Source organism: Camponotus vicinus, unplaced genomic scaffold, assembly GCF_025532165.1.
Source record: "Camponotus vicinus isolate PSW18456_S1 unplaced genomic scaffold, iyCamVici1.0 SCAF_1, whole genome shotgun sequence".
NCBI lineage: Eukaryota > Metazoa > Arthropoda > Insecta > Hymenoptera > Formicidae > Camponotus > Camponotus vicinus.
This window is the reverse complement of record NW_028141945.1, coordinates 37,727,047-37,748,714: the sequence shown is the minus strand read 5'-3', so window position 1 is coordinate 37,748,714 and position 21,668 is coordinate 37,727,047. Positions and strand designations below refer to the sequence as shown.

Below are 21,668 nucleotides of genomic sequence, written 5' to 3'. Positions count from 1 at the left end.
CACTTTACGGACGACCTCACCGATTTCAATGATTTTGACATATGTTGTCAAGCTCACTCTTTTGAGTAACATTCAAAAGATTTTAGCCGTCGCTCGTTGTTTATTAAAAAGTTATTAACAAAAGAATTTCACAATTTTAATGCTTTTTATCTCCGAAAATATTGATTTGAGAAAAAAAATTTTAAGCAAAAAATAAAGCCGCTGAAAAACTCTACAAAAAAGGTTATATGCATTTTTTTCATAAACCTACTATTTTAGCTGTTATATAAAAAAATAATTATTTTAAATACATTTATTACAATTTAAATTTATATAGAATTTAATACAATTTAATACAATTAAGAAATATCACAAATGTATGTGTACACCCATTCTTGTAAAGAATGTTTTGATGGTACGTGTCGGTGACGTTCCGATGCTCGTTTGTCAATGTGAATCAATAAACGGAAAAAACGCACGAGAACGGACGCAGCAAAAGATGGATTAAGAAAAATTAATAGAAATTGTTAAGTTCCATGAACCTTTATATGTAATGAATCATGCGAAATATAGCGATACCGTGTATAAAGAAAATGTTTGGAGAAGAATTGCAAAGGATATGAACTAGCCAGGTAAGATAAATAATTTATTTTATTTATATTTATTTTATATATTTATGGTTACTTATAATATATTTATAATTTATATATATTTATAATATATTTTTAATTTATTGTGTCTTGCCATTCAACACGACCATATTCTGTCATAAAAAATTCTTTGAATGCGTCTCGAACAGTAAATGCAGTGTTTATTGCACTTCCCCCTTGGCGTGATAAATTTTGCAAACCAGTGCCAGTGTTATAATTATGCGTATAATCTTGTACATCAATACTAAAATCTCTGAGATAATTGTGCAAAATGCACGTAGTCATAATGATTTTGTCTGCATTTTCTGGTTTTAATTTCAGCCTTCGATTGTAAATTTGAAATTTTTGACTTAGTGTTCCAAACACATTTTCGGAAACTCTTCGTGCGCGTGAGAGACGGTAGTTAAAAATTCTTTTCGATCTATCTTCCTGAATTTGCGAACCAGGATATGGTCTCAGAAGATATTTTTTTTAATGGAAATGCCTCATCGCCAACTATGACGTATGGCATAACGTTCTGCGTATTAGGAAGCGCATTATCTTTCGGGACATTTAATTTATTTTTTTCAAGCACTTTGCCCAATTTCGAATTAGCGAATAGGCCTCCATCGCTATTCTTATCATATCCGCCTATGTCTACCGTGATGAATTTGTAATGTGCATCCACTAATGCTAAGAGGACAATGGAAAATGTTTTCTTATAATTAAAAAATTGAGATCCACTATTTGCGGGGGCTTGAATCACTACATGTTTCCCATCGAGAGCGCCTATACAGTTTGGAAAATTCCAAATATTCCAAAATTCTTCGGCAATTTTTTTCCAATGATCTTCTGTAGGCTTTGGCATTGTTAATGACATTAAATTCTCTATTATTGCTTCGCATACTTGAATAACAATCGATTGCACTGTTGAATGTCCGAGTCGATAACTGATAGCTATTGTTCTAAATGAATCACCAGTAGCTAAGAACCTACGAAATATAAATTAAAATATTCAATTTAAAATATCCCATTTTTATAGAATATTTTTTTAGAATATTTTATTTTTATATAGTTAGTTATATGTATATGTATATATATATTTTTTTGTCAATTTTTATACAAATATTGTTCGTCTTTTTCTAGCTGCTGTTTGCAAAAAAACATGGATGAATCTCCGAGACTCATTTAGAAGAGCTTTGAAAAAAGCGTGAAACGAAAAGTGGACAGGCCGCCTCAAAAATAAAAAAATGGAAATTTGAAAATGAGATGTCGTTCTTATTATCATTCATGCAAGAAAGGGAAACATGCACTAATTTGAAAGATGTTAGTGATGATGATAATGAGGATGAACCGAATGAAAACGTATATAATGATACAAACAATGATAGAGAATATGTTCGAAATGACAGAAGGGATGATCGGAACGATGACAGAAGAGATGATGGAAACGGTGATAGAGAAGATAATCAAAATGATAAGGATGATGGCAAAGATGACGATATTGATGAGGAATTACATGCCGAAGATGAAAAAAAGAAGAAACAAAAAGAAAATTATAGAAAATCTCTCGCTACAAACAAAACAAAGACTAAGGGAAATAGGTGCCAAACACAACCAGAAACGGCATCAGCAATATTGATGAAATATATATTGGATAAAAAAACTAAATCGCAAATAACTCCAAATAACTCTTCGACTCAACCTAGTGCAATAGACACATTTTTTTCAAGTTGCAGCGACAGTAAAGAATTTTTCTCCTTCTTATCAAAACATAGCATAGTCGCAAATATTCTCCATTATCACTGATCTTGAAATGAAGCAAATTACGCAAGAACAACCATTTTTTGGACCTAATACACAAAATCAACATTCTGCACAAATGCAATATCACACTGGGCCGTATAATGTATCACGTTCTTTACCATCATCTTCATTTACAATGTCACATTTCAGCGAAGAAACAGCGTATAATGAGAATACAGCTTATACAGAAAAATTGTAAATTCAATAAAAATGTTTTACCTTAAACAAACTGCAAGTCTTTCTGTCGGTGAAATTGCCTCACGAAATGACGTATTTTGTTTTTGTAACATAGGTTCGATCAATTTTAATAACTCATAGAATTTACATTGCGGCATTCTAAAATATTGGTAAAATTTATCGTCATATTTAAGTAAATCTTTGAATAATGTCCAATGCTCTCCTTCAAGTTTTCTCTTTTTTAATATTGGATGTACCCATTTTCGACATCTTTTCTTTATTTTTTTGACTTCAGCTTCGTCTTCGTCTAAAAGTAAAGCTATAAGAGCCAATTCATTGTCGCTGAATGATTCATCCATTTTATAATTTGTAACTGCTAAATGTCAACTGACGGATAATTGCTGAAGCAGTATGAACAAATGCAATAATTTGTCGTGCCGGTGCCAATACGAATCGTTGCCGATACGTGTTGGTCCGTGCCGTATAGTCTGAATCGACCTTAATATGCTATCTTATTTTGTACAAATTTGAGTCTTAATATTTCTTCATCATTGAATTATCTTCTAAAAGCACTCTATTATTTTAATATATTCAACAGTAAACATGAATTTAATAATAATTGGATTTAATATTAATAGATTAATAATATAATTGATATTTTTTAACTTTTGTATTATTATCTTACATTTCTCTTCATTACTGTTAATTTTCGATTTATAAAATTTGCAGATGAAACTTGTTTTTATTTTAATGATGATGGCTATCGTAATGGTATCGAGACAGACCCATTCTTCAAATCCGGACCAACTCTTTGATACCGACCAAACTAAACCAAATTCGCAAGAAAAAAGACAGAAAGGAGAAGGACCAGAAGAAGGAGAAGGATCAGAAGAAGGAGCAGAAGATAGTTTATTTATTCTAGCTGAGCTAATAAACGAATTTATAATCAATATCATATATTATATCATATATTTTATAATCATTATCATATATTTTATTATTAGAGAAATGTATGAAGAACGTATAAATGTGTGGAAAAATATACGTGAGATATAATTAAAAAACAGAGAACTTGAAAATCGACCGTAAGAATAATTAAATAACTGTAATCGTAATTAAATAACTGAGGAGAAAATAATTCTTTATTCATTTGTGCTTATATAAATGGAGAAAAGAATAAAATATATGAATTATTATTTATGCATGAATTATTTCGATATTTCGGCCGCTTTACGTGTACAAAACTGTTTCATTTCCATTTTAATTGTAAAAATATAAAAATGTTGACTACAATTTTATATAATACTGAAATATATGAACTACTCATATAAATTGATCAACATATAAGTAGATAAGAAAAGTTAAATGTGAGAGATCCCAATTGTAAAATTTTAGATTTCGATTGTAGAGTCAGTGATTATAATAACGCACATTTCAACAAATTTTGCTCTTAAATCCTTTGTAAATTAAGCGATAATTAAGATGTTGTGATATATACTAAGATTGTTGAAAATATTTCGATTATTTTTTTATACTTATTATGGTTGTAATTTATATGAATTTACTTTGTTTAAACTTAGATATTCGCTATTTACATATAATATTATTTATTACACTATATTTATTTATGCATTATTTACAGTTTAACATCGCATAAGTTTTTTTATATAAAATGAAAATAAAAAAGAATAAAAAAAATTTATAATATGTTATTCGTTTCAACTATATTATCTTATCATGCCGATAAGAATTGGCTCAATTATATGTGAGTCATTTTTGATTGTTCAGTTTCATGGTTGTCATTGCACTATGATAATGCTACTAATAATTGTTATTAAACATTTGTTATTATTATTATTAGGCAATATCGTTATTATTAGACAATATTATTATTAATTGATATTAATATCTGTAATTGTCGCTATTAATTGTACTATATCTGGAATATAAAATGCTTGTAATTAATAAAAAATGTTTTAGATATTTAGAATTATATTATATTATGAATTATTAAAAAAATAGCTTATGATATAATATCCATGCAAATGGATGATATAATATCCATATACATTAAATAATTTCGTTATATATAACAAATTTCTTTCTTAATCTCCATTTCTTTTAAATATTTGTGCAAAATTTTGTGAAAAAATTGTTTCTTAAATCATTCTTGTATCAAAATGCAATGTTTTCGTATTTGATACTATTGTATATCTCATTTTATATCAGTGTGTTTTAATTTTACATGTTGTTGTACATGTAGTTTGTTTTAATTTTACATGTTAAATTACGTAATAGTTACATCGATCAATTCTTACATGCTTTTTATTATTGTGAATTATGCCTTTAATTACTAATAAAAGAATATATTTTTTATATTCTTTGTATGAATTTGCAACTACTTTGAAAATTCACAATAAGTTATCATAAATGATATTTCAATTGCAAAACTGTAAGTTGCGCAAACATAATAAGTGCATTTGATAGTCTGTTGTAAAAGTTGCAATTTGCTGGAAATTAGTTTATTGCGAAAGAGTTTAATAACATATGCAATTTTAGATAATTATTTGACTTGGTTATAAATACCGAACTGAACGTTATATATCATTGTGTAGCAAAATTTGAAGCAAACGTGTAATTTTTCACTGCAGCTTAACTTGAAATTTGCATTGCAAACTTCTCGAAGAAGGATTAAAAGTGAGTATCAAATAAATCAATTATATGTGCGTTGAAGTATTATATTAGATGATTTTCTAAATGTGCACTTTATTACAACAAGATAATTCCAATATAAATAATTCTGTTAAAAAAAAGTATAGAAAATAAGAATAAGGATACTCTTAATTAGCTATTTATCAAAATATCAATCTAAAATATCTCTTTATATTTAGCTCTTTTTTACACATATACTTTAACGTTTTATAATATTTCTTCTCAATATTAGGTGAGATAAAAAGAAATGAATAGATTCATTTCAATGCAATTGAATTGAATAAAATATTAAAAAGATAAATTAATAAAGAAAAGAACGAATCAAATTTTGAGATTATTTAAAGTAAATTTAAAGTAATTTAAAAAAAAAGAAAAAGAATCAAAGAAAAAATCGAGATTTTTAATAAATAATAATAATTTTTTTTAGATATTTAAATAAAAAAATCAAATTATTAAATTCAAATTATAAAATAAATTATTAAATTATTAAATTCAAATTATTAAATGAATTATCAAAGTTGTAAAATTTTTGCAAACATGCCCAAAATATTTGCGAACGGTATTTATTTACATTGTTGCAAATAAATTGAATAGCATTCTTCAAATTCTTATGCTTATGCTTAAGGTCTTTCAAATTAAACAATTTTTCGTTGATATTTTGATAGTATTAATTTTATTTTAATATTGAAAAAGAAAATAATTATAAGCTGTTCTATAATCATGCTTGAAGGAAAATAAAAAAAGAATCTAAAAAGTAAAATATCTTAAAACTAATGTATCATTTATATCTATCAAAATTATTTATTTAAGCATAATTAAAACGTCAAATACGAATAATACGCTGTCGAAATACAAATAATATGAATAATATGCTGTCTTATTTTATATAAATTTGAGTCTTAATATTTCTTCATTGAATTATCTTCTGAAAGCATTCTATTATTTTAATATATCCAACAGTAAACATGAACTTAATAATAATTGGATTTAATATTAATAGATTAATAATATAATTGATATTTTTTAATTTTTGTATTATTATCTTACATTTCACTCTTTATTACTGTTAATTTTCGATTTATAAAATTTGCAGATGAAACTTGTTTTTATTTTAATGATGATGGCTATCATAATGATATCGAGTCAGACCCATTCTTCAGATCCGAACCAACTCTCTAATACCGACCAAACTAATTATAAACCAAATTGGCAAGGAGAAGGAACAGGAGGACAAGGAATAGAAGACAAGGAACAGAAGGACAAGGAACAGAAGGACAAGGAACAGAAGGACAAGGAACAGAAGGACAAGGAACAGAAGTACAAGGAACAGAAGGACAAGGAACAGAAGGACAAGGAACAGAAGGACGAGGAACAGAAGGACGAGGAACAGAAGTACAAGGAACAGAAGGACAAGGAACAGAAGGACAAGGAACAGAAGGACAAGGAACAGAAGGACAAGGAACAGAAGGACAAGGAACAGAAGTACAAGGAACAGAAGGACAAGGAACAGAAGGACGAGGAACAGAAGGACGAGGAACAGAAGGACGAGGAACAGAAGTACAAGGAACAGAAGGACAAGGAACAGAAGGACAAGGAACAGAAGGACAAGGAACAGAAGTACAAGGAACAGAAGGACAAGGAACAGAAGGACAAGGAACAGAAGGAGAAAAAACAACAGGGAAAGGATACTATCTTTGGTATATTATTTGGCTAAATTATATGATATAATAACTAATATAAATTATATAATATGATAACTCTTCCAACATACCCAATGAAATCAATTTTCAATTCTTTATGTTATTTGTTTTAATTAAAAATGATTAAAAATGAAAATTTTTGCCAAATTTCTATATACAGGGTGACCCATTTTAACTTAGGCAGCCAAATAACTCGAAAAATAAACAAGATAGAGAAAAATGTTTTAGACAAAAGTTGTATGGTTTCGAGGGGGCCATAAGATGGTATCATTGGTTTGACCTTGAAGAGTCATTTGAAGGTCACGTGAAGGTCACTTCAATTTTTTTAAATGGAATACCCTATATATTTTTGTACATTCTTATAGCTTATTTCGAGAGCTTTCCAAAACACTATAATTAAGTACCTTTCCGTTAAGTACTTTTTGAGTTATGATGCTTGAAATAATTTCTTAATTTTACATAAACCGTAAAATATCTTGTAAAATATTCATTTTTCGATTATCTTACCTTAATACTTTTATGTACAAAATAATGAGAGGAATCAATTGGTGTAAAGAAAACACATAGTTGTTTTTAAGAAAAAATATGGAATTGTTAATTGCAAATTACATATTTTTTCTTCGAAACAACTATGTGTTTTCTTTACACCAATTGATTCCTCTCATTATTTTGTACATAAAACTATTAAGGTAAGGTAATCGAAAAATGAATATTTTACAAGATATTTTACGGTTTATGTAAAATTAAGAAATTATTTCAAGCCTCATAACTCAAAAAGTACTTAACAAAAATGTACTTAATTATAGTGTTTTGGAAAGCTCTCGAGATGAGCTACAAGAATGTACAAAAATATATAGGATGTTCCATTTAAAAAAATTGAAGTGACCTTCACGTGACCTTCAAATGACTCTTCAAGGTCAAACCAATGATACCATCTTATGGCCCCCTCGAAACCATACAACTTTTGTGTAAAACATTTTTCTCTATCTTGCTTATTTTTCGAGTTATTTGGCTGCCTAAGTTAAAATGGGTCACCCTGTATAATACATTAAATAAATTTTATAATAATAAATAAATAAATAAATAATAATAAATAAATAAATAATAAATAAATTTCTAAACAAAATCAAACAGTATGTCATACAAATTGTTTTTCCTCAATTAAATAAAATTTTTAACAACAAAATAATGTGTTGTGATTTTGTAGATGTTATATGATCATTCCAAACCTTTCGGTTGAAAAAATTTTATTTTTTTTTTATAAAAGAGAGCGTTTAAAGAAATATCTTCCTAGATTTTCCGAACTTTTCTATTTCTTTAATTTTTCTTTAATTTTTCTATTTTTCTTTTATTTTAAAAACTTCAAATTTTATTGGGCTTCTAATGATCTCATAATCGGATGGTGTCACATTAAGAAAAGAAAGATGTAAGATTGCCAAATAATCCACGCGTTTAGCTTTTTGAAATTTTTTTAACTTTGTATAATATTTTATTAGATACCATAATTATTAGATACCATAATCGCATATTTATTCGCGATATAAGATGAGTATATATCAAGTGTGTGAATAAATTTATTTCTTAATTCATATAAAGAGAAGTTGTTTCACAATATCACGTTCATTAATATTCTTTTCTCTCTATTAATTTTGTCACAGTTTGGTGAATATAAGTACATGATATCTCCAGATCGTATAATTTTCTTGCGATTGTAAATCGAACAAATTTCAAATTTTATCTGATGTCAAATATCAAAATAACTAATTTAAAAAAACATTTTATTCTTGTCACTCTCAATCTTATTTTACTTTTATGCTTCTCGAAACGAGGCTCTAAATTTTATGCGAAAATTTCTGAAAGAAACAATTAACCGCACTATGATTATAAAATAACAACTTATCATAACGATCTTACAATCAGAAGACATTGTATTTTGAAATTATTTATCCATTTCGCGATTAATCTATGAATTATATACAAACGTTTCTTTTCAGCGTCTACCAAAACAGCGTATAATAAATCGATCATTGCGGAAAATATCGCTTGCCATATATGTATGTATAAGATGTGTCATTTTAAGTGATGCAGCTGAATATCTCTTAAAGTAAGAGAGATCGGGAAAAATGTTTCAGACAATAGTTGTATGGTTTCGAGGGGGACATAAGACGGTGCCATTAGTTTGACCTTGAAGACTCAGCTGAAGGTCACGTGAAGGTCAACTTTTTAAATGAGACACCCTATATGCTTTTGCATATTCTTATAACTCATCTCGAGAGCTTTCCAAAACACTATAATTAAGTACCTTTCCGTTAAGTACTTTTTGAGTTATGATGCTTGAAATAATTTCTTAATTTTACATAAACCGTAAAATATCTTGTAAAATATTCATTTTTCGATTATCTTACCTTAATACTTTTATGTACAAAATAATGAGAGGAATCAATTGGTGTAAAGAAAACACATAGTTGTTTTTAAGAAAAAATATGGAATTGTTAATTGCAAATTACATATTTTTTCTTCGAAACAACTATGTGTTTTCTTTACACCAATTGATTCCTCTCATTATTTTGTACATAAAACTATTAAGGTAAGGTAATCGAAAAATGAATATTTTACAAGATATTTTACGGTTTATGTAAAATTAAGAAATTATTTCAAGCCTCATAACTCAAAAAGTACTTAACAAAAATGTACTTAATTATAGTGTTTTGGAAAGCTCTCGAGATGAGCTACAAGAATGTACAAAAATATATAGGATGTTCCATTTAAAAAAATTGAAGTGACCTTCACGTGACCTTCAAATGACTCTTCAAGGTCAAACCAATGATACCATCTTATGGCCCCCTCGAAACCATACAACTTTTGTGTAAAACATTTTTCTCTATCTTGCTTATTTTTCGAGTTATTTGGCTGCCTAAGTTAAAATGGGTCACCCTGTATAATACATTAAATAAATTTTATAATAATAAATAAATAAATAAATAATAATAAATAAATAAATAATAAATAAATTTCTAAACAAAATCAAACAGTATGTCATACAAATTGTTTTTCCTCAATTAAATAAAATTTTTAACAACAAAATAATGTGTTGTGATTTTGTAGATGTTATATGATCATTCCAAACCTTTCGGTTGAAAAAATTTTATTTTTTTTTTATAAAAGAGAGCGTTTAAAGAAATATCTTCCTAGATTTTCCGAACTTTTCTATTTCTTTAATTTTTCTTTAATTTTTCTATTTTTCTTTTATTTTAAAAACTTCAAATTTTATTGGGCTTCTAATGATCTCATAATCGGATGGTGTCACATTAAGAAAAGAAAGATGTAAGATTGCCAAATAATCCACGCGTTTAGCTTTTTGAAATTTTTTTAACTTTGTATAATATTTTATTAGATACCATAATTATTAGATACCATAATCGCATATTTATTCGCGATATAAGATGAGTATATATCAAGTGTGTGAATAAATTTATTTCTTAATTCATATAAAGAGAAGTTGTTTCACAATATCACGTTCATTAATATTCTTTTCTCTCTATTAATTTTGTCACAGTTTGGTGAATATAAGTACATGATATCTCCAGATCGTATAATTTTCTTGCGATTGTAAATCGAACAAATTTCAAATTTTATCTGATGTCAAATATCAAAATAACTAATTTAAAAAAACATTTTATTCTTGTCACTCTCAATCTTATTTTACTTTTATGCTTCTCGAAACGAGGCTCTAAATTTTATGCGAAAATTTCTGAAAGAAACAATTAACCGCACTATGATTATAAAATAACAACTTATCATAACGATCTTACAATCAGAAGACATTGTATTTTGAAATTATTTATCCATTTCGCGATTAATCTATGAATTATATACAAACGTTTCTTTTCAGCGTCTACCAAAACAGCGTATAATAAATCGATCATTGCGGAAAATATCGCTTGCCATATATGTATGTATAAGATGTGTCATTTTAAGTGATGCAGCTGAATATCTCTTAAAGTAAGAGAGATCGGGAAAAATGTTTCAGACAATAGTTGTATGGTTTCGAGGGGGACATAAGACGGTGCCATTAGTTTGACCTTGAAGACTCAGCTGAAGGTCACGTGAAGGTCAACTTTTTAAATGAGACACCCTATATGCTTTTGCATATTCTTATAACTCATCTCGAGAGCTTTCCAAAACACTATAATTAAGTTAGTTTTCATTAAGTACTTTCCGAGTTATGAGGCTTGAAATCATTTCTTAATTTTACATAAACTGTAAAATATCTTGTAAAATATTCATTTTTCGATTATCTTACCTTAATACTTTTATGTACAAAATAATGAGAGGAATCAATTGGTGTAAAGAAAACACATAATTGTTTCGAAAAAAAAAAATGTAATTTGCAATTAACAATTACATTTTTTTTCTTAAAAATAACTATGTGTTTTCTTTACATCAATTGATTCCTCTCATTATTTTGTACATAAAAGTATTAAGGTAAGATAAAGAATAAAGAAAAGAATCGAAAAATGAATATTTTACAAGATATTTTACAGTTTATGTAAAATTAAGAAATGATTTCAAGCCTCATAACTCGGAAAGTACTTAATGAAAACTAACTTAATTATAGTAATTATAGTGTTCTGGAAAGCTCTCGAGATGAGCTACAAGAATATGTAAAAGCATATAGGGTGTCCCATTTACAAAGTTGGAGGTGACCTTCAGCTGACTCTTCAAGGTCAAACTAATGGCACCGTCTTATGTCCCCCTCGAAACCATACAACTATTGTCTGAAACATTTTTCCCAATCTCTTTTACTTTAAGAGATATTCAGCTGCATCGCTTAAAATGACACACCCTGTATATATATACAAGAGTAGAATACATATTATATATTATTTGTACATTATTTCAATATTTTTATCAATTATTTCGCATCATTTACTGCGTCCGAGCTTTAATAATCTTTTTTTTTCTTTTTATAATTAGTTATTATTTATAAACTCATCTTTTATTTCGATATTTCAATCACTTTGCATGTATAAAACTAATTAATTCTAATTTGATAATTTGATTCAACTGATAATTTCTATTTTAATTGTGAAAATATAGAAACGTTGATCATAATTTTATGTAACGCTGAAATATGAACTATTACTCATAAAAATTGATAAACATATAAGTATATAAACAAAAATTAAATATGAGAAATTCAGATTGTAAAATTTTAGATTTCTATTGTATTATCAGTAATTACAGCAATGCACATTTCATAGAAATTTTGCTCTTAAATCCTTTATGAATTAAATAATTAAATAATAATTAAAAACAATATGATAAATACTGAGGTTGTCAAGAATATATTATTTTTTTATATTTATATTATAATTTTAATTTATATGAATTTACTTTGTTTAAACAATTAAATATTCGCTAGTTACATATAATATTATTTATTGCATTATATTTATTTATGTATTATTTATAGTTTAACATCGTATAAGTTTTTTTATATTATGAAAGTAAAAAAGAATTTAAAAAAATTTATAATACATATATGTCATTCGTTTCAACAATATTATCTTATCATGCCGATAAGTATTGGCTCCATTATATGTTAGTCATGTTTAATAGTTTCATGGTAGTTGTTATACCATTATGGTTATTATGATAATGTTGCTAATAAGCGTTTCAACTATACCATTTTACCATAAGATAAATATTCTTAGACAGCACACATGTCCAAAAGACATCTAAAAGACGACTTAAAGACGTCTTAAAGTCCTCTAGACGTCTTTAAGGGTAAATATTTCGATGACGGGAGTCCGCCTCGATTACCTTGACCTTGACATATGTTATCAAGGTCACTGTCCTGAGTAACATCCAAAAGATTTTAGCCGTCGCTCGCTGTTCGTTAAAAAGTTATTATTATAAGAATTTCACAATTTTAATGCTTTTTATCTCCGAAAATATTGATTTGAGAAAAAAATTTTAAGCAAAAAATAAAGCCGCTGAAAAACTCTATAAAAAAGGTTATATGCATTTTTTTCATAAACCTACTATTTTAGCTGTTATATGAAAAAATAATAATTTTAAATACATTTAATACAATTTAAATTTATATAGAATTTAATACAATTTAATACAATTAAAAAATATCACAAATGTATGTGCGCACACACACACACGCGCGCGCGCGCGCGGGGGGTGCAAGGGGGGCTTTCGGCAACCATCCCGCTGGTAGACAAGGTGGACCTCGCTTTACAACTTACAGCATATATTCATTGTGATTCATCTCTTCGCAATGCGTCCCCTACCGGCGGGGTGGTTGAGGGAGGGGGGGCCGATGGCCCCTCTTGCACCCCCCCGCGTGTGTGTGTGTGTGTGTACACATACATTTGTGATATTTTTTAATTGTATTAAATTGTATTAAATTCTATATAAATTTAAATTGTAATAAATGTATTTAAAATAATTATTTATAACCTTTTTTTGTAAAGTTTTTCAGCGGCTTTATTTTTTGCTTAAAATTTTTTTTCTCAAATCAATATTTTCAGAGATAAAAAGCATTAAAATTGTGAAATTCTTTTGTTAATAACTTTTTAATAAACAACGAGCGACGGCTTATAGACATCTTTTCGCTTTGTCGAAAAGATGACATAAAAAAGACATAATAGTATGTGGCACGTGTTTCTTCGCTTGCCGTTATGCGGCGAGCCACTCTTAATTTATCTCGTATTTAATATTTATCATGAAATGTATATAAAGAATTAGTAATTAATATAAGATCTGAAGCATATTTTTGCCTTTTACGAGCAGTAATACCAGAAAGAGGATACTGCTCGCACGCATCAATGCTACGCAGAATGATTGTATGCGTGTGAACCGCATCCTTTTCCTGACATTACTGTTTATCAGTTTAATTTCTGACAAATTGAATTTAAAATAATTTATTTAATCTGGATTTCTTATTGGGATTCAGAATATTAAACAGATTATTAGAAATTAGGCGGATAAAGGGGGAGAAATAGCCCATTTATTGCGTGTATTGAAGTATTCCTACTACCAAGTGTCGATAATCTATATAGAATTAATCAAGTCATCTTTTAGTCATCATATATAGACAAGACTAAAAGTCACTGAATTCGGGTCATGAGACGAATTTTAGCCATCTTTCCGTCGACTTAACGATGTCAGTAGAAGATGTCTGTGACAAAAAAATGTCCAGTTTTGGTAGTATTTTTAGACGACTTGATGCTGTGTGGGTTAAGAGTGACTCGTCGCGTAGCGGCAAGCGAAGAAACACGTGCCACATACTATTATGTCTTTTTTATGTCATCTTTTGGACAAAGCGAAAAGATGTCTTTATAGACATCTTTTCGTTTTGTCGAAAAGATAACTTAAAAAATGACATCTTTTCGTTATCTTTTAGTATAATGTGCTGTATGTGCGTAATGCTGTAATGTGGGTAATTATACAAAATATGATATTATCTTTTTGTACAATTATAAAAATTTGAGACAACTTATATTCAATCCGTAATTAATTATAATTATTTTATATATTTATTTTTAATAATTCTTCAAAAAATAAAACTTTAACAATGATGAATATAACTTTTAATAAAAAAAAATTAGTATTTAAAGTAAATGATATTAATGAAATTTTTAAAAACACATTAAAGAAATACAAAATTTTTTTCCTTACAAATTTTTGGTTTCTGATTTTCCTCTAACAAAATTTATCTAAGTCTATTATTTAATTTAGCTAAAATTCTAATAAAAAAGATTAAAAATAAAGGATATAAAATCATTATATATTAAAAATACCATTAAAATTTTTAAATATTAGAGAAAAATGTCTTTCTTTATTATTACATACATCATAGTGCATAATACACAAATGTGTATAAACTATACAGATTATTTTATAATTTGATATATATATATATATATATATATATATATATATAAACATAATAATTTTTTTTTCAAGTAACTGCATTTCTGTTGTTATGAATTATGCTTATTATTCTTACTTTTAATTGTTATATTTTTTGAGAGAGCGTTAACGTACAGCGGATTTTTCAAATTACCTATTTTTAGCATTAGACTGCTTTTAACAGTACCTTGTCGGTGCTATTACATTGCTTCTTATCATGAATTGGTAAAATATCGATACTCGATACATTCATCTTATCAAATAAGTAAAATTAATAACACATATCTGCTACACATATCTATATAAGATAATAATTTACATATTATTGAGTGTTACGCAATATATAAAACTATTTTTTTATAAATAATTAAAAGATAAATATCGTAAAGTATTAAAACTATTTTTAAGATTTGTTTATTTAAAGATTATTTATTTTATATAGATATATTATTTGCCTATTTTTTATATATTTTTTAAAATTTCGTATCTGATCTATAATTCCGCGCTTTTATATAATTTAAAAATAATAAATATATTATATTTAAATAAGCGAAGAAATGAAAACGCGATACAAGATTTATTTTAATTTAAGAATTGATAAAAAATAATTATCATTTATATCGCAATAAAATTATATATAATTCTACTATTCACTTGTTTCAGTTTCTATTTTTTAAATAAATAAATTGCGCGAAATATATTTTCCCGATAGATAATTATTGTCTCGATATGTTTATGAATCGTTTATCATAAGATTTAAATAATTATTATTAATCGTGAATTATTTGTATATGATCGCATTTTCTCGTGGTATTTGTTTCGAGGAATAATGAGATGATACACCTACATACATTAAATATAAAACGAGCGCAATCCAGCCAATTCGTTATTGTCATAAGATATTTAACGCATTTTATTATTAAGTAAATATATTTCATATATTTATTATCAAATATAATAAATCTCATGTACTTCTGTATTTGTCGTATATTTTTTATTTATTGTCTTATGTATTTAAATATTCTATTTCTGGCATTTTAATTTCAATTTAAATTAATTTTGGATCATTTTTGTATAATTTGCGCTTTGTTTTGTAAGTCTTGTTAGCATTGCCTAAAATAAGATTAATTTGTTGTAAGTATTATCCTTTGATTGTAAATATTACAGCTGTAACACAATTTTTCTTGAATTAGCGAAACAGATGATAATAACATGAGAAGTATACAACAAATTTAATCGAGAATGAGTTCACTCTGAAACTGATATGAAAATATGTAAAATGTGCATATTAGTAATTGCTATAATTTAAAGATACAATTATATATAATATAGATGTGTATCTCAAAGATTAAATTTCCCAAAGATTAATATTTAATGTAAGCATTAAAAATGAATATTAAGGAAGATAATAATATGCGACGTCATAGAAGAGGTTATTATGCAGATATTATTACAAGTGAGATTTCCAGAATTATTACATTTGCAATTAAATAGAGATCGAAGTAACTTTAATTATATTATATATAATCATAATTTTGTAAATTGTGCAGGGACCAAAACAATTGATCTTTTACCTACTGCTTCGAGAAGGACCAAACTTATGTGGCAAATTCGCACAGAACATCATAGTCCAATTGTGAAAAATATTAAAATACAGGAAACACATACTTATCTTGGTGCAGCAGAGCGATGGGTGACTTTGCCTGAAGATAAGTCTATTGTACGCAAATACATAATTATGCAAAAGTAATTCGCTTCTATTGATTTGATTAATGTTCTGTTTAATTTTTTATTGATTTAATATGTATTCTTATCGATTTTATATGTAATATATTACAAAAATGTGATAATTTTAAATTAATCATATTTTATAGGAATAAAAAAATGTTTAATTACATGAAAGGGAAGGTTTAGTATAAATATAAAAATAAAGAATTATATTTAATGAATTATATCAAAGATTTAAATTTGCTATTGCATGTTTTGATCGATGTTTTTTCATTTTTATTCCTAATCTTTACTTAAAATTTTTCTTGATATTTTATAATTTTTATTATATAATAAAGAGACACATAAATTCTTACTTAATTTTCCAAAAAAACTGAAAGTATTTAATAATTTCTAATTTGAATTTTTCTCTCTTTGAATAAAGATTTTTCCAGCGGAGACATTTCTGCCAAAAGTACAAATGGAATGTACTATTGGACCAAAGATTCTGCCGCGCAACGTTGAAATGGAAAGAAGGCGAAGAACGTACAAAAATCTGAAAATAGAAGATGCTTTAGAAGCGGCAGGCATCAAAACATGTGACATATTATCGCCTGAGAAAATCTATACGTTACTTTCCTATGATGAAAAATATGATTTGTACTCCAAGGCAAATTATTTACCGTTGGAATTATTCGACGATGAAAAATATGATTGTAGGTAAGAATTACTTTAACATAATAAACATTGCAAAAACTAATAAATTCAAGATGTTAAAAGAAAAATATATATGATAAACTAAAAAAATATTTCTATACATATTGTCTTTATTAAATATAAAAATTATATCTAATAATATGCATTGTCATTTAATTAACTTATTTAAAAGTGCTTATTACAATTATTTAAAAAATATTGTGTAATATAATTAATTATTATATAAATTAATTATATAATTAATTGTCGAAAGTAAGATATTAAATTATAACGGAGTTTTTATGTGCAAAAACAAGATAACAATTTAAGACATGTTTTATATATATATATATTTCTTTTCTATTAGTATTATGCGATGTGAATACAATGTGTGTGTTAAAAAATAGATGTAGTAGATGTAGTAGATGTAGTAGAATAGAATTAGTTTATAGAAATTTGCAACTCAATTTCGTGTTTCTGGCAAATTTTGACGGTAATAAATTCCAGAAGCGTAGCTTCGTACTACGAAGCAATATTTGAGTAAATCATAGCAAATATATATTGCTATTAAAGTAAGTTATCAGTTGAATATCATGCCAAATTAAAGCTCTAATATTAAACAAGCTCTTTAAAGTTTTTTACAAATTATTAAAAGTTACAAATACATTACAAATTATTAAAAGTTATTAAATTTATATATATATATGTGTGTATATATATATATATATATATTTATTTATTTGTGTGTGTGTGTGTGTGTGTGTGTGTGTGTGTGTGTGTGTGTGTGTATTAAGACATAATTTAAAAAATTAGTTATATTTATAATTTATATAAATTAAAATTATTATGTTTTTGCATTGTAAAAAAATAAGGTATCTGCGTCTCTTTTAAATATATATATATATATATATATATATATATATATATATATATCTATATCTATATATATATATATTAATTTTTTTGTTTTCCAAAAAATTTTTTTGAATTAATTTGATATTATATACTAATATGGTATTATTTTCCCAATTATTAATATATAATTTATAATATACTGCGATTTGATAGAACGGTAGATGAATGGATAAATCTTGGCATCATCGATGGTGTTCGTTATCCATTACCAGCTACGGTATTTGTTGAGAAGATTCTAGACAAAGAACGAATATTCGATCATGATGACAAGACGCTGAGTAACTTGTTCGGTTGGTTTCCTGCCGCCATTATCGATTACGATAACAAGCGGAAACTTTGGACTGTTCTCACTTTAGACGCTCTCAAGCGGAAATTCCTTTTGCCCAGAATATACATCCGATTCTTTGGAGAAGATCCTAGGACATTTGCTGAAAGAATAGCTAATGCCGTCAAACAAAGAGAAATTGCTGAAGTTAGAATTAGGTTAATTTGTATATTTGAATACAAATTTATTTAAGGATTTTAATATAAAAGTAAATCTTCTGCCACTAAAAGAGCAATCTTAAAAATTTAATTAATTAAATATTTACAAATAAGTAATATATTTATAATTAAATATTTATGCTGTTTAATATTAATATATTTATATTTTTCAATTTTTAATATTAATATGGGATTAATACAGTAGCATTATTTAATATATTAGCATTATTTTATAAAAGAAAATTACTTTCAATTTTAAACAGTTATATATTGTTAATCTATAAAATATTTAAAAATTTGTAGATTTTAAAATATATAAGATATATATATATATATATTGGAGATTGCCAAATAATCCACGCGTTTAACTTTCTGAAATTTTTTTAACTTAGATATATAAGTTCGAAATTTAGCTACGCGCGTGCGCGGTCCGTAGTGTAATTTCAAATTTTACATTGGGCCCATCAAAAATCTAGCTTTTTCCTGTTTTAAACTATATGATTTAAATACGGGGCACGCCAAGTTTTCATATCTTACTTCGACCTGAAGATCATTTATGCGATTTAAAATTTGTGTAAAGCTTTTTTAAATTATATACATCATATAAAAAATGCTTTAGGAATTAAAGTAATCTTAACTCATTTAGTATCGATTACGAATTAATATCACAATTTATTGTACTTGGCTAATAGTATTGATCTCATATTGGTTTTTAAATATTTTATTTTTATCACTCTTTTAGATTTTTTTATTTTTTTTATGTACTTGGCGTATTTTTTTACCTTTATAAGGTTTTTTTTAGGTAAAATATCTCGTAAAATATTCATTTTTTGATTATCTTACCTCAATACTTGTATGCTCAAAATAATGAATGGTATAATTGCATACAGATATCACTTTTATTTGGACTGCATGCTAGTAGATGATATGCCAACACTCGATGAAAAGCAACAAGAAGTTATAATTTTGTCAGCTATGCGACAAGGTTTCATGAAATATGAATTCAAACATCTTTCCAGCGTAGGTATATAATCGTATATATGTATACTATTTATTTTCTCTAATTACTGAAGTTTTAATATAACATTTAGTTAATGGACGAAGTTGTTTTGGATTATCGCCGCGTTATGTGCGACCTTATGTGGAGGTCTCTTATAGAGAAAGAACCGGAAATGTTTAATTTCATTATATGGAGAGAAATTAATGATATTCACGAGTTTAACACACCGAAAACGGGAAAGATTTGCACCGAAATGGAAGATTTTACAGTACTTATGAAAGATCTTATGATATCGCGTTTGGCTTGCATTTTGATCATAAATTATAATTAAGATATCATTATAGAGAACGAAAAATTTTTTCCATTGGATAGTATTATACGTTGTGCCGGAAGTACACGAAGCTATGCAGTGTGTAGTCAATGAGTGTTTTCACGTATCGAATATGAATCTTTTCATACCAACTTACGGAAAATCTATACATCTGTCGGAATTCAAATCGCAGCAGCATCAAGAAACTAGCACGGTAATAAAGTATATGAAAGAAACATGGGTGGAAAAGATTACGCAATCAGTTAGATTGTGTTTAAGAGACGTCGGAAAAGGATGGTTTGATCTTGAGCAACGAAGGCACGATGTGTACGATGTAATGAAATTGAAAAGATTCATGGATCTTATTGCATATCGAATGCAGGTATTGCATATTCAAGTTTTTAAGAAAAAATCAATTGCACGTTATAATGTTTCAAGTTGTACAATATATTATACAATGAAATATGCTTAAATGCGTTTGCATGATTGCAATGATTGTTTTCAATTATTACATATGTCTATAATTCTCATCTAATATCTGATTAATTGAATTTGGATTAAATAAATAGAAGAGAAAATTAAAATAGAATTTATGAATTTTATTAAAAAATCAATAAAAATATTTATTATAAAAAATTTATTATAAGATTCATTATAAAAAATAAAAAAGTCAGTTCAAACTAATATATTTAAAACTTTGTTAGATTGTCAATAAGAACATAAAATTTATACAATACAATTGTTAAGATAATAAAACATATTAATTTATAACGTATATATATAAATTATGAATTTACAAATTAATTACATAACGTAACTAAAGATTCATAATGTAATAAAGCTTTAAAATTTTTTTATAATTAATATAATTATAATATTTTATTTATCACCATAGAATGCGCTTCGGAATTTGGTGGAGAGATCAATTGCTTTTTATTTAGAAATGTTGGAAACTCCAGCGCTTTGTACATTAAATATAGACGAAAATTTTACATGGGGAGACAACCTCATAAATACACAATTTAAATCTCCAGTAAATCCTATTTTTAATATTGATATCGCAATGAATGATAAAACTGCTTATTATTTAACGGATCTTGAATCATTTGAGGTATAGATATTTAACCATTTTCTTATGTTAATATATAAATTAGATAATTAGTTTATAATTTATTTCGCAATTAAACAAATTTTTAAAAAAGCACGCATATATTTAAGAATGTATTCGATATAATAATAATTCTATTGATTTTATTGTAAATTTGATTATAAATTATACATAAGAGATAAACTAGTTTGATAAACTAGTTTATTAATTTTCAGGAAGTGATTACAGATCTGTTAGACAATTCTTTGAGCCTATGTCATCAAATTAAACAAGTTCACCCTTTATTATTACCCTTCCTAAAGTTTCCCAAAGATTTGTATCTCAGTTCAGTCGGCTTACTAGAGAAGCAAGTTTGCGAAGTTCGTGATCGTTTAAGAACCGCTTATCGAAAGTCTGTGGTACCCCTAAAGGCATACGCGAGCGAGTACCAGCAGTATTTAGGAATTTACAAATTGAACGTTGAAAAATATGTGGAGTGAGTATAGATTGCTGTGGGCGATTCATATCATTTAATCGA

General features: G+C 26.6%; 3 protein-coding genes across 4 annotated transcripts in view; all 3 read left to right on the top strand.

The window, feature by feature from the left end:
• Window positions 1-383: 383 nt before the first annotated feature.
• LOC145965608 (uncharacterized) lies at window positions 384-2,624 on the top strand. Its single transcript, XM_083089275.1, has 2 exons — window positions 384-611; window positions 1,755-2,624. Exon 2 carries the CDS (start codon window positions 1,878-1,880, stop codon window positions 2,415-2,417), a length of 540 nt encoding a protein of 179 aa, XP_082945401.1. The 5' UTR covers window positions 384-611; window positions 1,755-1,877; the 3' UTR covers window positions 2,418-2,624.
• A 2,552-nt stretch (window positions 2,625-5,176) lies between these two features.
• LOC145965581 (uncharacterized) lies at window positions 5,177-7,177 on the top strand. Its single transcript, XM_083089253.1, has 2 exons — window positions 5,177-5,288; window positions 6,397-7,177. Exon 2 carries the CDS (start codon window positions 6,397-6,399, stop codon window positions 7,015-7,017), a length of 621 nt encoding a protein of 206 aa, XP_082945379.1. The 5' UTR covers window positions 5,177-5,288; the 3' UTR covers window positions 7,018-7,177.
• Window positions 7,178-16,184: 9,007 nt separating this feature from the next.
• Window positions 16,185-21,668, top strand: part of LOC145965538 (dynein axonemal heavy chain 1) — an 88,886-nt gene continuing 83,402 nt past the window's right edge. The window contains exons 1-9 of one of the 2 annotated variants that reach the window (XM_083089193.1): window positions 16,185-16,388; window positions 16,483-16,652; window positions 17,085-17,359; window positions 18,404-18,733; window positions 19,624-19,753; window positions 19,825-20,001; window positions 20,078-20,425; window positions 20,939-21,154; window positions 21,367-21,626. In XM_083089193.1, the coding sequence (XP_082945319.1) occupies window positions 16,322-16,388; window positions 16,483-16,652; window positions 17,085-17,359; window positions 18,404-18,733; window positions 19,624-19,753; window positions 19,825-20,001; window positions 20,078-20,425; window positions 20,939-21,154; window positions 21,367-21,626 (1,973 nt within the window). In that variant the 5' untranslated portion in view covers window positions 16,185-16,321. Of the gene's footprint in view, window positions 16,389-16,482; window positions 16,679-17,084; window positions 17,360-18,403; window positions 18,734-19,623; window positions 19,754-19,824; window positions 20,002-20,077; window positions 20,426-20,938; window positions 21,155-21,366; window positions 21,627-21,668 lie in introns of those variants that run through there. The other variant, XM_083089201.1, reaches the window with a different exon arrangement.